This window comes from Amblyomma maculatum, chromosome 3 (assembly GCF_055883805.1).
Source record: "Amblyomma maculatum isolate TAMU_Amacu chromosome 3, ASM5588380v1, whole genome shotgun sequence".
NCBI classification, from domain to species: Eukaryota; Metazoa; Arthropoda; class Arachnida; order Ixodida; family Ixodidae; genus Amblyomma; species Amblyomma maculatum.
In genome coordinates this window covers 207,343,140-207,360,103 of record NC_139346.1, presented here as the reverse complement: position 1 = coordinate 207,360,103, position 16,964 = coordinate 207,343,140, and the positions used below count along the sequence as shown (strand labels likewise).

General features: G+C 43.0%; 3 protein-coding genes across 4 annotated transcripts in view; 2 read left to right on the top strand and 1 right to left on the bottom strand.

Moving 5' to 3' along the window:
• Nucleotides 1-3,176: 3,176 nt before the first annotated feature.
• On the top strand, nucleotides 3,177-9,681 carry LOC146197536 (uncharacterized protein C1orf50 homolog). The gene is made up of 4 exons (XM_084599428.1): nucleotides 3,177-3,271; nucleotides 5,497-5,615; nucleotides 6,082-6,300; nucleotides 7,804-9,681. The coding sequence occupies exons 1-4, from the start codon at nucleotides 3,253-3,255 to the stop codon at nucleotides 7,987-7,989; spliced, it is 543 nt and encodes a 180-aa protein (XP_084455554.1). The 5' UTR covers nucleotides 3,177-3,252; the 3' UTR covers nucleotides 7,990-9,681.
• Nucleotides 3,266-4,394, top strand: LOC146197537 (RNA-binding protein 48). The gene has a single exon (XM_084599427.1). The coding sequence runs from the start codon at nucleotides 3,362-3,364 to the stop codon at nucleotides 4,235-4,237; it is 876 nt and encodes a 291-aa protein (XP_084455553.1). The 5' UTR covers nucleotides 3,266-3,361; the 3' UTR covers nucleotides 4,238-4,394.
• Nucleotides 9,682-10,369: 688 nt separating the features above from the next.
• The window catches only part of LOC146197535 (uncharacterized), a 68,244-nt gene continuing 61,649 nt past the window's right edge, over nucleotides 10,370-16,964 (bottom strand). The window contains exons 10-12 of one of the 2 annotated variants that reach the window (XR_014706207.1): nucleotides 16,050-16,297; nucleotides 11,009-12,502; nucleotides 10,370-10,976 (exon numbers count right to left, since the gene is read on the bottom strand). Coding sequence is in view for 1 of the 2 variants with exons in the window: in XM_084599425.1 (XP_084455551.1) it covers nucleotides 12,336-12,502; nucleotides 16,050-16,297 (415 nt within the window). In the remaining variant the exon portion in view is untranslated. Of the gene's footprint in view, nucleotides 12,503-16,049; nucleotides 16,298-16,964 lie in introns of both variants that reach the window. The other variant, XM_084599425.1, reaches the window with a different exon arrangement.

Here is a 16,964-nt window from a genome sequence, read left to right as displayed (position 1 = left end):
AGCATACTCTGCTACGCGCATGCAATGAACGATCTACGGCGCCTTTATCTAACGTTGTGCAGTATGCACGGCAGATGCCAAGAAACGTCCCTTTTGCACATTTTAAGACTTCAACAAGGGCCTACTTCTAAGCGCTGATGCGAGTAAAAAAAAAAAAAGAAAAAAAAAACGGAGCTTAAACTTACTTTTCACGACGATAAAAGCGAATCCAACGCTGCCGTAGTTCCGTCTGCCAGTGCCGCGTTGGGAAGCCGCAAAATTTTTTTCCGGTAGGTCTTTGGCTGTCTAGCTCATTATTCATCTTTTGCAATTCGTCCCCTGAGTTATCAACAAATCGCAGATTACTGAGGTATTCTCCACTAGCCTTTATCCTAACTCGGGTCCCTAAAGGCCGCCCTATCCTAACCGTTTTTAAATCCAGGTCTCCGAATACTTTCCCTAAGCAATTGGCGTGCCTGCTTGTTTCCTTTAGAAATTTCATTACTTTGTGGAAGACTATGGTTAAAGGATGCGGTGGTCGAAATTTCCAGGGTTTTCCACTACGGCATCGAGTCGCTTAGGGGCGTTAAACCCTGCGTACTAAACCAAAAACATCCGGCTGGTAAGGACTTCTAACCAACATTGCTTCTAGCAGGCCCAAGGTATATGTACAATGGTAGCGAAGGTTCCATAGGCTCCCATTGGTCCAAAAAATGGCGGCTCATGGGCACCGCCATATTGGGGGGCAACTACGTATGAGTGAAGTTGAATGACGTCACGCATACGTATGTTTTTAGCGCGAATTTTAAAGTGGTATTTTTAAAGAACCCGCCTTTTCAAGCCGGTATCTCATGAAGGTTGCCTTTCAGTGCGCACCAACCTTTTCCAGTCAAATGTGCTCGAGTTCCTGCTAGTTATGGCCTTGGTAATGTGCAATTCGGAACCCAATGAAAGTTACTGGCAAAGAAGGCAGCATAGAAAGGCAGCAACACTTTCAGACGCTGGTTTATCTTGGCTGGCTAAGAATGCAATCATGCATGATTCGTAGGGGAAACCTTTGTGGAAATACTGGTGCTACTACTTTTGAGTACAAGGTATGATGCACAAAGCACAGGCTCAAGTGCACAGTTTGCAATACAGTGTACGGCAAGTATGGTGTTCATATTCATGCTTTATTACAGCAACCAAACAAATACAGTGATAAAGCACACCAACAAAAAATACACGTCACAGGCAGCTCAAGCAGTAGTTTCTTTAAGCTGGCTATTCATCTTAATGGTCACAGTGCGGATAGAAAAAAGCCCTGCAGTTCCACGAACGTTGCCAGGTAGGAAATTGAAAAGCATAGAAGACAGTGCTGCTTCAATTGAGGCAAACATGACATGACATAAGTAGGCGCATCAACACGGGTCGCAGCTTTTTTGACGACAGATACGCAGACGGTTCGAAGTGCTTGAAAAAAAACCCCGCAAGTCTCGCAGCTGCCATGGTGTCTTCTTCTCCAGGCTGACGTTGTGGTAGCACCCACGCTCACGCTCGGCACCTGGACGTGATGCAACGTGCACGTTATTCACAATTGCGCCGTAAGGAATACTGCATACTCCAAACGCCAATGCGTCATTATTCCTGTCAATGCTAACTGCAGTAAATTATATTTCCATTATATCTGAACTATGGTAGTAAATGCTCGCCCCAAGCTCTCAGCGCCTAAAAGTGCGGTTACGTACGCTCGTCCTCATGGCATGCGGGTAGCTATACTTTTCTATGGTTAAGATTGACGAGAATGAAGTGCGTTTAAAGTTACCCTAACGGTCATGCATATGCAGGATAGCAATAAGAAGACAGGCAGTAACTCCTGAGTGAATTCAGTTAAAGCACCCTCAAGGCCGCGCATATACACGTGGCTGAATTTTGATACTACCAGTTGCGAGGGTCAAATTGGCTTCGCGGTGTTGGAAAACTATACAGTGTTGTGCTCAGACTTGTCAGGCAGCACAATTGGTTTTAAATTGGCCTTCCGGTCAGTGGCATGCGCGTGGTTGCTCCTGAGAGCCCGGTATCAAGTTAACGCTGGTGATAGCCGGCTGCATGAAACTCACCATAAATCAGACAAATGGTGGGCCTGGGGGGCCTCCTTCGCACAGCTCAGCACTTAAAGTGTGTGCCCTGTAGTGTATTACATAAATATCACCGAAAAAATGAAGCCACGTGCGCACGAACTGGTTACAGAAACAGAAGCCCAAACAAACAGAAACAGAAGAAACAGCCCAACGAAAGCATTCGGAGCATGCATACCTAGAGCAGACGCCTTGTAGCAGACGACACTGACAACAGCTCACCTGTGAAAGTCCAGCGGGAAGCGGTGTAGCTTGACACCGACGCCACTGTCCATGCTGTCGCAATGTGCCACGGCGCATCGTTTCTTCACACGCCGCAAGCTCATCTTGAAATAAAGCGCTAAGCGCTTCAAAAGAACAGCGCGAAGCGTGCAAAGACGGAAAAAGACTTCGCACTGGCCGCACGTCGAAGGAAACGACAAAAACCGAGAAAACTGCCGCAGCGGTGCGGCGGGGTGCAAATTTTACAAAACGGTGACAGAGACGCGACGCGCAAGGACGACGAAAACTTCGCAAAAGGGGCATTTCGAGACTGGCGATAAGAAACCGCTTCGTGAGCTCCCGCGGCCACTGTGGCTGGGTGCCGAAACAAGGCCTGCAAAGTCAAGCTGCAAATGCACCGCACACTCATCAACAGGGGGCGTAACAAGAACGTTGCAAAAAATTAAAAATAGGGAGTAATATTTTGCTAAAATAATTTACCTATTTTATAAAACGTGGCATTAAAATGTGTATTTCTTTATGTTGTTTTATAGCGTTTTTATTTGTGCTTTTGAATTTCATTATCTAAGTGTTTTGGCCCCCCCAAAGTGGCTGTGCTGCTGTCGCGCTGGACCGTTTTTGGGCCCAGCCTTCGCTACCATTGTACATATACCTTGGCAGGCCCTTAATTTCCCGCCACGATGGCCGCTCGATGGCGACTTGACTGCCACTAATGCGGCTTGCGGTGACGGGCGTGGTTAGTGCAGCGAAAACAAACAAAAGAACAACTGGCAGAATATTGGCGAATACTAAAATTTGCAGGATTGCAGGATTGCAGGGTCTCCTAGATGATTAATACTAACTCACTTAAGAACGACTGCGCACAAAACTACGTCAGGTGCACACGAGACAAGTCCAGGCAACAAATTAGCCGCAACATCGCAGCGAAACGACAATGGAAGGCGCCAGCTCAGGTTCGGCACAATTCTGTTTGTTTCGAGTTTATTTTTTCAATTAGAACGACACCAAGCAATTCTTTTAAGTTTTTTGTGTCGTTTGTAATAATGACTAGTCACATAAAAGTTGTAAAGCCGCTTCCTCACCACACTAGGAGAGAGGTTTGTGGAACAAGGCCTCTCTACCGCCAAGGTAGGAAATCGACCGCCGTCAAGGTGTTCACAATCAATCAGGAGTCACGTTACCTGTTGATAGGTAACGTCAACGCCGTCGGAGCCGGTGAAGACTTGAAAGATGCGTGCCTGGAATACGGCGACGTGTCCGACTTTCATGCCGTCGATGGGTACGAAAGTGAAGAATTCACGGAGACGTATCTGGTGAAATTTGCCCGCGTCCAGTCGGCTAGAATAGCCAAAAAGAAGCTCGACGAAAGGTCATTCTTCGGCGCTGTTTTGCACGTCTGCTATGCGCCTGAGTTTGAGACGGTACTTGAGACGCGCCAGAAGATCATCGATCGGTGCAAGTACGTTGCATTCAAGACCGGCCAGCGTTTTACGCCGGTTGCGGCACGTGGTCGTAAAAGGCACAGTGTTGCCGCCGAAGGCAGCAGTTTCCTGACCGAAAAACGTTCCCTGATCGTTCCTGAAACACCGCCAGTCACTTACATTTGGGGCGGTCAAGAATACGCATGGACGCCACCGGCGCCGACAAACTGCGGTGGTTTGCTGCCATCTTCGTCGTCACCTTCGTACTTGGATCCCCTGTATAACGACCAGCCTCTGAGCTTCAACACTGCTCCCCTGGACAATTCTGTAAAGGTTGATGAGCCAATACCTGTTGCAGTTCAACAGCAGTCGGGGAAACCAAACTCTCGGCAACTTGCCACGGATGCCTATGAGCGGACTATCTCGTTGATTCGTGACAAAGTTAAAGAAGTGGCTGCTCCAAATGCCGACGTGCTCCTGAGAAAACGAAAGCTTTGACGTTTGTCTTGACAGTTCTGTGCTTGGTAAGCAGCGAACTTTGCTGGATGCTTGCGGAAGAAACTAGATTGGCTCGTTTTGTTCGAAAACTGAAGACCATGTTTATGACGCGCTTTACAAGGGATAAAAATCCTGTTATATTCCCAACAGCAGTCTTCCGCTGAGTGTTTTATTTCGTAAACATTCTAGCGAGTGTATTAATCACCATATGCCTGATGCTTGGGCAGTATAGTACACTATGCACATGTGTGTATAGTGCAAGAGTGTGTGTGCTTTTACAGCGCTCACATCGTTTATGAAGGGCCTAATGAAGAGAACTGCATCCTGATATGTTTGCTTCTAATAGTCTAACCTTATAACTAGACACGCTATATCAAGACGAGAAGGCAGTAAATATTAGATTTGGCGAGTACTGGTCACTGTGTATACACATTAAATGATTTGAGCCAGATATGCTGGTGCATATTGCCTTTCAACCACCTTCTTTGCATCAGCATCGAGTTGGTATTATTTTAGGCTCTGTTGCTTTTATCTGAAAGTGCCTACTCAATCCAACTTTTCTCATTGTACTTTGGGCCAGAGTATTTGTTTTGGGCTTAAATTAATGATAAGACTTGATTTCAAAGCAAAAAGTCATAATTCTTGATACGTGGCTGGTGGCAATGCATTTTGGGGGAGTAAGGTTACCATAGCCAGAGTGCGAAAATAAATTGCAATATTGCTTAACAAGATGTCTAAGACATGAAATAAGCAAACAGTCATTATAGTTCTGTGTCCAAGTTTCACAAAGTGTTGTCATGCACTTTGAAAACCAGCCCACATCTCCATATCTGTCATCTGTTGCAGTGGCATGAGAGGGCAGGTCCAGCTTGTAGCTGGGTCAGCCACATTACCAAGGGGTGGAAAGTGAAGGTACCCGAAGACTTCGGTGCACACTGAGAAACTGCTGATAATGAAAATATGGAGGCCTCCTTTACAGTGTCTTAACAGCCCTACATATTCCCTTGATGTGTGGAGTACTGACTTCTAAAACCCTGGTGTCTCTTTTTGATATGTTACCAAGCACCAGAACGCCCTTTTGTGGCAGACGTCGTGTGGGTATTAGTGCAACCACAGAAAACCGAGTGATGCACTTAATGAAAATCTAGCAGTATGTATTTGCGAATCATCAGTAAACATGCCAAGACTAGCCAGTGTAAATTGTCTCAGAACAAGGAATGCTGTCAGGCTTAATGAAACTCTCACTGTGGTTTTTGTAGGAATGCCTATGGAATGTACAGTCGATAAAGTGGAGCAGCAGGTCTGTCAGCTTACTAGTATGCCGCCTAAGAAGATGCCTCGCATTGACCTCATCGAATTGGCCCGACAAATTGAAACTGTAAGTCTTGAAGCATGACGCGCATGGAATTGAATCTTTTGTTAAGCCATAGATAGGCAAAATTGAGCATAATGATTACTGATGAGAACTGTTGGCAGCCAAGTCAGAGCTGCAAGATGATGTGCCCTTGCTAAAAAAAAACTGTTTGTCCCTCGCAATGTCGGCCATTCTGTTTTCAATACTTTTAGTTTCACTGCCACTAATACGTAATTAGGATTTCATCAATTGTATCATGCTAGCCATGCATATCTTTGTATGTAACAATCTATGTAGTGATGTTGATGTTGCATCAATTTTTTAGTGTTGAGTGGTTGCACTTCATGTTTGACCCTGAACCATGCACACTGAAAGGAAATGCTTGGTCCCAAAACATAATAGTAGTGTTCAGTTTTTGTGGTGCGCTGCTCATCTTTACAGCAGAGATAGTTAATAGAAGACTTAATATTTTTGCTCATTTCCGCGACAGGCTGATGAATTCATCAAAGCCAATGTCTCCAACAAGCTTACTGTGATAGCTGAACAAGTGCAGTTTCTGCAAAAGCAGGCTCATCGCATCCTTGAAGAGGCTCAGCTCAACTCGAGGCTCCACCATGCTGCATGCAACTTTAAGAAAGTGCCTGGCTCAACATATTACCTCTACAGAAGACAGAGTGGTCAAGAGTATTTCAGCATGATCAAGCCTGAGGTACTGAACTTATCAGATGGTCAAAAAAGTGTGGCAATGTCTTTAACGTAAACACCCTAGTGGCAAGTGCTTAAACATCATGAAAGAGCACAATAATGTTTGGGTTCATATGAGGTCAAAGTGTTTTATGCAGAATGCAAGCTGGTGATATTATAGTTGGTTACACTTCTCTGACCGCATTACCTAGAGGCTAAAAGTGGCATTATAAGGCACCTATGCTTCGCACTTTCTGCAACGGCACTTTCTAGAATGGCAAGAGTTCTATGCTACTTTTTAATTTAAATGTCATGGTTTTAGACAGCTGGTGACTTGGGCTTTAAAGATGTCTAAAAAAATGACATTTAAATATTGTTGCCTCAACTAAATATTGGTCTTTATATATATGACTGTGCCTCTACACCTGATGAGTAATGATAGCGTCGGAGCTTGGGTAGATGGCATTTTGAGGAACAGTGTCCAGCTGCATTACACCTTTTCTCGAGCAAAAGCTGATCATCATCAAAATAAACTTCACAGAGAACCACAGAATGCTAGTATGTGTTACCATACTTTGCACCCAAAAATAGCCTGTTTTTATTTTTGCAATATTAGACATATTGAGCCATGTACCTTTTACTGAAGAGCAATATGCACCATTGGCACAATCAAAATGCTGGCACTGTCCACCTGCCACCTACTTACTCGCCCTACTTACCTTCAGCCTCCATCCACTAGAATCCATGGACGAGTAGAATTTAAAAGGCAGTGACTAACTAAACTGAATGTATAAATGCGAGAGATGAAAACATCGCCCTTCAACTTCCTCCCCACATCACCTCCTAATGGGCTGCACGCCCGCACTGCAGTTCTGCCCATTTTCATCTGCCACAAAAATGCTGTCACATGTATGAAGCCTTGGCTTTGAGTAAAACTATTTATTACAGTAAAAGCATTGCAGAAAAAACAAACTGCTATTGCAGCTTTCTCTTGCATGATCGTCCCGTCAATATTTTTTTTTCCATCCAGCCCAAAAACATCGTACTTGTTGTAAATAACCTTGTATAGTATTTGCAAAATAAACATATGCTGATATAGCAACATCTGCTAGCTAATGCATCATTTTGGAGCCAGCTGGCCAGTTCCGTCAGTCTGTAGCTTTGCCCATTATAACAGATCGGTTTGGATTTCTCTCACACCAAAGGGTCGACCTAATAGAAGTAGTAATCAAGGGGATTTAGCTGTAATGCCTTCCTGAAACAGTTTATTGCAAGTCACTATTGTAATCAGCCAAACTGTGTTTCCAGAAGGACAAAATTCTCTCCCAATGGCCTCCAACTATCTCTTATTTGTGTCGGCTTGGGCCATGCTCCAGCTAATTTTCCAAGCCACACCTGATTACACTTTCCTTACCTTGGTATCAACTGTTGCACGTAACAGGCACAAGTCGGAATAAAACTGAGTAAAGTGGCATATATTTAAATGCTGCATTTTTCCATTGTTTTTGCTTCTCTTTGCATGTACCAGGAGTGGGGTGTCCAATGTCCGCACGAGTTTCTAGGTGGATACAGACTGGAGTCAGACCAAACTTGGACTCCTGCTGAGGCCATTGAAAAGAAAAACCGTCAGATGGAGGCTCTTAGCCGCATCGCCCAGTTTTCATGCTGGAAGCAGGAACCCATGGCTATCACGGATGCGTTTATGCAAGAATAGCCCAAGATTTTAAAAATCAGCTTACCTATTTGGAAGCTACAGCCAAGAAATAGGGTGAAATTGATTTTCACTTGAATGGTTACAAACACCTAAATTTAGTTGCATGCTTCCTTCTTTCAAATGACGTGCTAGGCATTAGAACGCATGGATCACTGCGCTTAGTAAATAATTTATAATCGAATTTATTCCTTGATACTGTTTCAGATGCAAGTTTGTTTTAAGGTCATGCGAGACATAAAAAGGAACTGCAATATAATCATTGATACATAGTTTTAATTCTCTATCGCGACACACCAACCTGCTTCAAGAGCAGGAATGAATGATGCATCAGCTGTTATGCTGCTGTGTTTCTCATGCCTCATGTGACTTGAACACCAACTACACATCACAGTGATTGTGCGGTTGATAAATACAAAACAGCATCAGGAGGAAACTACTATAAATTATTTAGCTGTTATAGGCAAATTTCACATGGTGACACATGCCCACTAGTATGTAGCGCATTATTTCAAAGAAATTTGCAACTGAAAATTCGGTCCTGTACTCTTTGGTATACGACGGTTGGTGATATTTTTGCAATGCGCTTGGGAATTGAAGTGCAATTGTTATGGTGGTAGACAGGTTTTTAAATTTGAAAGTGTGACCCAGTATTCACAAAACCTGAATGAGGAATGTTTGTGGAACAAAATAAATGTAGTTTAGCATTACATCTAGATGTTGCTTATGTATGTTGAGCACCAAGTGTGCTGAAATGCTATTTTAAAAACCAGCTGTAGCAGTAAAACAGATTACATGGCCTTATTTTGCACTATGTTCTGTTCTCTATTCTAGTCTTATATGGAATTTTCTTTGTTGCAGTGTTTGCAGTATATTCACTAGTACAGTCTTGGGTGTAGTCCATTTCCATGCCTGGCTTGGAATTTTTATCATTAGTCCTTGCATCAACTAAAGATTCATCAAGAATCTGCACTTATTCCTGCACACAATGTGACATGATATTTGTGGCAGCTTGTGAATTATTGAAAATGGTGAGGCAACTGTAGGCTTTACTTTACTGTGCTTCATTCCATTGCACATTTCAGTGGACATTTTGCCACGGTCAACCTAATAATAAAAGTATTCCACCGTACTGGCTCGAGTGAAGCTGTTATCTTTCTATCTTTATCTGCAGTTCCCAATTCATAAATGCAATGTTTTGACCACGTGTACTGCCCTTCACATGCCAGTGCACAGTCGGTGAGCTAGCACCATTTGCCAACAGAAACCAAACTACTGTCCTGTGAGATCAGTGCATCAGTAGGTGATCTAGAAGAGCACCGCCGATGAAGAGACACATTCTATCATGAAGCCTCAGCAGGGCACCCTAGAGCTCACCTCGCACTGGAGAAGCACTAACACACTGCTTTTTGCTTTCAGTCTAGATTTGCTTGCGTTATTTCTTATGTCTACTTGCATTACAAATTACAAGCACGTACAAAGTACATGTCTACTCACGAACAGATACAACACATTTGTCTGGTCTGCAAGTACAATTTATTTTGGGCAGCATTTACACTATGTGCACACTTTATTCCAAGTGGCTTCATACAACACATTCGCACGAAAGGAATCGGAAGCTGTACAAAACGAGCTGCCTTGACCTGTTGTTGCAAGGCTTTTTAACAGAACAAAATAAAGACCTTTTGAGATTGACATTGTGACAATTCCTTTTGTATAAACAAACACAAAAAGTAAAAATTGAGTTGTATAGCAGTATAATAGAGCATAAATCTCTGACCTGACAAGGAAAAAAAAATGAACACAGGATATCTTGCTCGCGCTACGTAAGATACACATATATTTGTTCTTATACTGAAATAAATGCTTCAAGGCATGTCCTACTGGCTGAAATGCTACATGAACTTAATGATAATGTATAACACCAAAACATATTGACAAAACATTGCGCTACGCTATGACAAGAAATAAGATACGAATTGCTGTAATGCTGGGAAGCCGCACATGTGCAATGAGCGAGGCATAATGGCATGTGTGCTACTAGGTATGCAGCAAGGCATTGAAATAGTTTGCACACATGAAGGTCAGTGGAAGTATATATTAGATTAGCTGAAGATGTTTTAAACTGATATTTTCAGTCGTGATGTGCAACATGCTGGTTGTTCATGACAAAAGGATAAACATTTTTCTCTAGCTAAGACCAAACATTTGTTTTTTAAATTTCAAGAAAAATTACCCGTCATTATAAGCCTGAACTTGCTGCTATCAGTAGTACTGAAAGTCTGCACATGCCACAGACAATCATTATGAGCTCTCTGGATGCTCAAGCAACAAATTTATTGCTCATATTAAATAAACAGTGTGTGGTAAAAAAAAAAAAAAAAAAAAAAAAAAAGCTGCTAGTTGAGTAAAGTCTGATTGTCTAGACTCCAGTCCTTGTACACACAGTCCAACAAAGCTCAAGGAAATAATTAAACTATATTACATGTCAAGGGCAGCTGGGAGTGCTGACAGAAGAGTTTCTCCAGAGTGCCCAAAATTCTGGCACAAAAGAGACTGCACCTGACCAAAAGGGGCAAAGTGCTGCGAATATGGCTGAAAATTTTTTCTAAAAGTGATAGAGACAGCATTAGACTTTATGCTGTACAGGAATCTATAGCTGCTGCTTATCTTAGCTGGGGAAATCCGAGCTACCACACTGGTAGGCTGCCACTCCCAGTGCGGGTATAGGCAGATACGAGGCATGAGCACAAGCCTATACCTACTGGCAATGAGGAGCCCATTCCCCAATGGTTTGTCTACACAGACTTCAGCCAAAATATCCTCTTGTTTGCATAAATGGTCTTGCTAGAATCAAGTGCCATTTCATGCTGACCTTACCAACCTGCAATTGTTGCATGAAAGACAATTTGCTTTCCAATGCACGCTTTACATTGCAGAAAAGCAGCACGCTGAATTTGCATTATTCTGTAACAGCGGGGCAAGCACTGCTGCCACTTCATTCAAGAGCACTACTGAGTGCCTGCCACGTCTCTGTAAGCCGAGACTAAATATAACACTTGCTAAAATGTGTAGATATATCTATAACTCTCTTCATTTGTAACTATGAGACTAGCTGCACAGTGCTGATGAAGGCAGATGCCGATCCAGTAAGCAACTGCATGAGTGAGCCCTCGGTCGATGAGTAGCAGATTCTGTATTGCTGCATACCAAGAAGTGTTTTTCAGAGATCTTCATCACACCAAAGCAGTGGCAAGGGTTTCGCACTGCACGCATGATTTTTGAACATTTTACCATTTTTCTGCAAAAACTAAGGGCCACAACCACCTCCAAATAAACTTCAAAGCTGTGGAATTGTTTCCATTACTATGAACCTACTGAAGGGATGTGCTCGACTTCAGTTGCAAATCTGAGTCATGATATGCAAAAAATGCTTATGCTGGGTATACTGTATGTGACTGGGTCAGCAAAGTTTGAGCATTTTCTTTTTAATTATGTTTCCACAGTGCTCGCTTGTGATGGGCTAAGCAATGGCCATTGCAATTATGAGACTTTTCCTTCATGGCACATCAAAAAAACATGCCAAATGTCAAGAAAAGTAAAAGAATGTAACTGGTGGAATTTGAGCATTGTATTGTTTTACAATACATTAATGATCCCCATGGTGCCCCATTTCTAAATGTGAAGCCATGTGTACTAAAAAAAAAGAAATTGAGAACTGTCTTCTGCAATGCACATACAAGCAGGTCACATGCGAAAGAAATTAAAAGATAATTTATCACTGAAGCTAAATTTTTATCACAGTGCAGCTTTTTTCTCCCTTTCGCAAAGAATACACCATTCGCTAATAAAAAAAGAAATTATGTTAGTGAAAAATTTTTTTACGTCCTAGTACTGTGACATGTTTGCATCCCATACATGATGGCTTCACAGATACTACAAAAGAGGACATTGTTTCAAGCTAGATAAAAGCAAACAATCACCTAACTACAAGATTATGTTATTTTGGTAGCTCATTGAATTTCAAAGACCTTGTCAATTTTTGAAGCAAATACTGCATAGCAACAGATAAGTTTCATAGCTGGATTGGGATTTACCCTTGGTTTCATGTTGGCTCGATTTAAGTAGTGCCTTAATTAAGAGGAAGGTAAATGACTGCCACTACAGTGCCAATTCAACAACAAGCATGCAGTAGAACAGTCATCAACTCCCAATGACGTCGGAGTGACCACCTCCCGACAGCAGACTTGGCATGAATCACAGGATGGCCCCCTTCTGTATCCATCTTGACAAAAATTATGCTCTCAAGTCCAAGACCTTGCTGAGGAAAGAACCACCTCTCGGGACGGCTACTGAGTCTTGCAGGCATCCTTTGCCTTTCTCCCCTTCTTGCCCTTCTCGAATGAGCTCGACCTCCGCTGCCCTTGGATTGGCATGTAGGGAGGCACTGCACCTTCTTCATCATCCAGGTCAGCGTAGCAGACATTAGCCAAGGCTGGGCTGGATGTGGAGCCACCTGCAGCAACGGGTGTCGACAGTTGGCTTTGTTGCTTGTGCTAAAAATGAACGACCTGTGTCCCAACCACTTCATAGCATGACTGTATATACCATACCTTAATCTTCCAGTAAGTTAACTCCTCACATGCAGTTTGCCTGCCTTCCAGTCAGACAATCATCTTAAGCCATCTGGCCCACACGACCTCAGTGTACCCCTCTGAAATTATATCACAGTGGGATATCGCACTTACTGCCTTCAATGCCACTTGGCAAAGGCAAACGTTTAGTTCTATTCTTTTCTTGAACCTTACACATGATAAGTACTGGCAAACTGTTAAACTAAAGGTGTGAATTGGTGCCTAACCATATTTTATCATTAAATATACTGCCCACAAACTCCGACTAATGCGGACCACATCACCACTCCTGATGCTTGTTTTACTGCAACATTTTCAGCATGCATAATGCAAAACTCCATACAGCACAGTTAAGGGCAGATGAAGGTTTTAGAGGAGCTATTTTCATTACATTTTTCCTCAATTCCAATGAAACTTTATTAATATTCAGGTTCTTGAGCTGTTTCAAATAATGAAGCAATTGTGACCGCCAGAATACTTCGGTACACCGGTTGCTACATTGTAAAAATCACTCACCACTTCACATACAATACAACAAGCTACGCATGTTCATCAGAAGAAAATCTCTATTAACGTGACTGGTAGAAGTAGTTAATGAATGAAGTTGCTAATTGTCTTCCGTATACTTCACAGGTGCAGCTAACCTTATCACATCGAGATAAAGATGCTCCATGGTAAAATCCAAGAGTGATGCAAGGTACAGCTGCAAGGCATCAAATGTCGCCTTTGCCTGTCTTGTTGCCAAAAGTTTTGTCCGTAAACCACAGTCCTTAAATCCACACTGAAAGAATATCTGAAGGTAAAAAGAGCTGATGGTACTGACAAATATGAAATTGCATCACCCTCCTGCAAATATTTTCGACCTAGTGCATGTAGCACCAGAGACATCGGCCATTAAAAACAGCTTCCACAATTTCACTCCCAACTTATATATTGAAGAAAGAAAACATAAAATGAACACACCAACACTACACACCGCCCACGAATGCACCATCAAGTTGCGCTCAGTTGTGCACTTTTTATGTACCAGCAAGTGGTAAGTTTACGCCTTTTTGTGAGCTTCCAACTGCATCTGTGCAAAACAATCCACTGCAATCACCAGCTTATTTGGCGTGCGTGCATACATTTTTTTTTTTTGTTATAAACAATATTTATTGCCTCCTGGCATCAGAGGGCTATGTGATGAAGGATGATGAAATTATTAAATTATTGAAAAAAGGTTTGCTGATTTTATGAAGTTCAGGTGTGAGCGATGATGTGGTTCCCTGCGTCAGCGAAAACCCTGTACCGTCAGTGCTGGATTCTTGTCGGCTTCAGTACTGGACAGTCCCAGAGCAGGTCACGAATGCCGGCTTCAATATTCTCGCATTTGCATATCGGACACCCTGGGTGGTGATATGAGGCCACATTTGCACTTGTTATTCATAGAGTTCACCATTGTTGGTTTCTTACAGCTCACTATACTTACTAGTGCTGCTGAAACGGAGCACAGAGATCATTGTGCATTGTTGTGCTTTTTTGACAGCAAGATCGTGAACACGGTTATGGCACACTAGGAGAACCACGCTAGAAAGACACGTGCACGAACGCTGCTGCACGCCTGCCACTAAACATGTGCAACCGCGAAGCGGGGGCCTGGACAAAGCAAATATGGGAGGATAGTACAGTGAACCACAGCCTGTGCACCCTCACAATGGTCTACTCCACTGTGAAGAGGCAGAAAGGACGCGAGTTGCCTAGACCACAGGTGGTCTTGAGGGGGAGCGCTAAAAGCTCTCCCTCAGAATGGCCATGCCTAGCAATGCCTTACACCTTCCCTTCTCCTCCACATGAGGAACCGCTCCGTCCTACCCCACGTCTCCACGGCATGCAAGCTTCCCCGGCGCACCCGGCCAACTCAATGGTCTGACGCGCTCTGTCCCCGATTTTTCTTTTTTACTTTTTTTTTTATTGTCATTGCATTGGCATTGTCTGCATCTCTGCATTTTTGTTGACTTTCAGCGACTATATTTGACTGTTATAACTGGTGATAATATAATACGACACCATTGTATAAGCAGTCTATTTTACCATAGAACATATAGAAAACCTGACGGTGCAGCGGCCGCCCATTTTTATATCCAATATAATGTTAAAACCGGTATTAGTTATAAGTGGGTTTGACTGTATTTGTCTTTCTCTTTAGCGCCTCCTATTGTGGTGTGAAAAACTTGAGGAACAGTTAAGTTCACCTTAACAGCATGGATGTGAGAGTATTACAGGGTTCCTTACATTCACTTGAGAATCTCCTGGCACCTTTTTGCAGGCATCTACATGCTTACTGCCACCACATGCTGGTTTTTGATCCAGTCGAATGAACCTCGGTAGTGTAGGGCAACCTGCCTGACTCACAATTAATAAACGAGTCAAAGGTTTGATTCCAACACTTGAGCACCTAACGTTTTCTTTCAAGCAACGTCAGTGTATGTAATGTCTCTCCACCAATCAAGCTTTTCTAATCATGCCGATGCCAGTTTTTCCACCGAACGGTGCATTTAGCACCATGAGAATAAACTCCAAAAAATTTTAGGAACATCACATGTCGCCCTACCTTACGTAGCAACTGTTATACATGAATGGCATCTATTGTCTGAAGGTTTAATTAGTGGAAATACCATATTAAATTTTGATCTTTGGAAAAAAAAGAAAATGTCGAAACTTTTTTCCCCCGTAATAAATCATGCCCACAAGATTAATGTCAGCTTTTCTTGAAAAAAGAGTGTTCATTTTTGTTATTTTTGTTTTTTTCTTCAGAGTTTGTTCTTTGGGGCAAGGATTCTGGCTCCACCACTTCAACTGCAAGATCTACAGTGAAGAAAGGGCAAATCTTTCAGCACGTCGAGGGCATTCAGAAATACTATATCCTCCCAAATTAATGGCTTACAGGCAGTAATAAGAAAGTGGTGGGAAGAAATTCTGACAGTGCTGATAAGAGGATTGTATAGGGAGTGCAGAATGGCTGAACTTTGACTGGTAAAGTCTATATACCACATACAAAGGGCACAATAACAAGATAGATGGAGAGAAAAAGGAAGAGAATTGGCAGGGTGCTTTATGCAAGATTTCATATTTGTAGAGGAGTAATCTACAAGTTCTTGTCGGCATCAGGGATGCTTACTAAAAACAGCGCTTTTGCCTCTGAGATGAGAAATTACCCCATTTAACTATTTTTGTCGCAAATAGTTCTCTTACTATGCTTCACCATAAAAACACACAAACACGTCCTAAAATCATTTCGCAGTGAAACTTTACAGAACACAATTGTGACAGAGAGCTAACATGGGAAATTATGAATCCATTGCCTGCTAAAAATTTTTAGTCTCCAGCTGTAGCCATAACTGCTGAGGCATTTCTGTGAAACACTACTCCTTGTTTGGAACAAAACCTCACCCATGGTGGCCACGTTTCCAGCTATGGTGCCGGGCGGTGTGTTGGTGTCGGGTGTCCCTGCCAATGGGTCAAGCGTGTTGTGGGGAGAGCGGGAGTTGCTGCGTCGTCCGCTCCCCTGACGCTCCAGGGATGGCTTTCGGCGGCTGAAGGTTGGGTCGATTTCAGTGGCGATGTTCTTCACCCCACTCGGGCCCACCAGGAAGGCAGCAGCCCCTGCTGGCTCCCCATCAGCCTTCGCCACAGAGGAACTGCACACAGCAAACAGGAAGATGGAGGAAAAGCTGATGAGAGCCCTGATAAATGGAAATGACTACATTCCATCATTGGCCAAAAGGTCCTTCATTTCACAGGCAGTTTTAGAAAAGCTTCACTAGGTTTCAAGAGCCCCTCAGGGACACTTACCCTTCCTTGCCTTAGGCCCACCAATCTCAGTTCAAGAGCAACAGTTAATGCCTTTCATTTCCATATAAGGCACAATCTCAATGACACAAATGTCTTGAGGGCTTGAAATTTGTTTGCACCACTAGAAAATCGCATCATTAAAAATTAACAAAATTCGTACCCAGAAGCATGAAAAATGCATCACCCAGATTTAGTTTATTTATGGTTTTAATGGCACAGATTTATTTTCAGTTACCTGCTATCACACACTGCTTCCGCAGCGTGCAGTGGAAATAGCTATGCGCGAGTAGTGCTCAGTGCTTGACTGCATAGTTGCAGCTCGCATGAGCAGGAAACTCTAGCCATATGGGTCACACTGACAAACTTTTGATGATGAGTTTTATAATGGCACAGTGACTACTTGGCTTAAAAAAGAAGGCCAGGGAACAAGGTGCTTTGCAGTGGACAAGGTGGGGTTATTCTTGAAGCATTTCACACCAGAAAAGCTGACACTGACAAACTTTTGTTTTCAGC

Excerpts from the sequence above, each read along its gene's own strand:
- LOC146197537 (XM_084599427.1), top strand. The coding sequence starts at position 3,362 with ATGACTAGTCACATAAAAGTTGTAAAGCCGCTTCCTCACCACACTAGG.
- LOC146197536 (XM_084599428.1), top strand. Across the intron at positions 5,616-6,081 it reads TGGCCCGACAAATTGAAACT|GCTGATGAATTCATCAAAGC; the intron begins GTAAGTCTTGAA and ends TTTCCGCGACAG. Across the intron at positions 6,301-7,803 it reads TCAGCATGATCAAGCCTGAG|GAGTGGGGTGTCCAATGTCC; the intron begins GTACTGAACTTA and ends TGCATGTACCAG.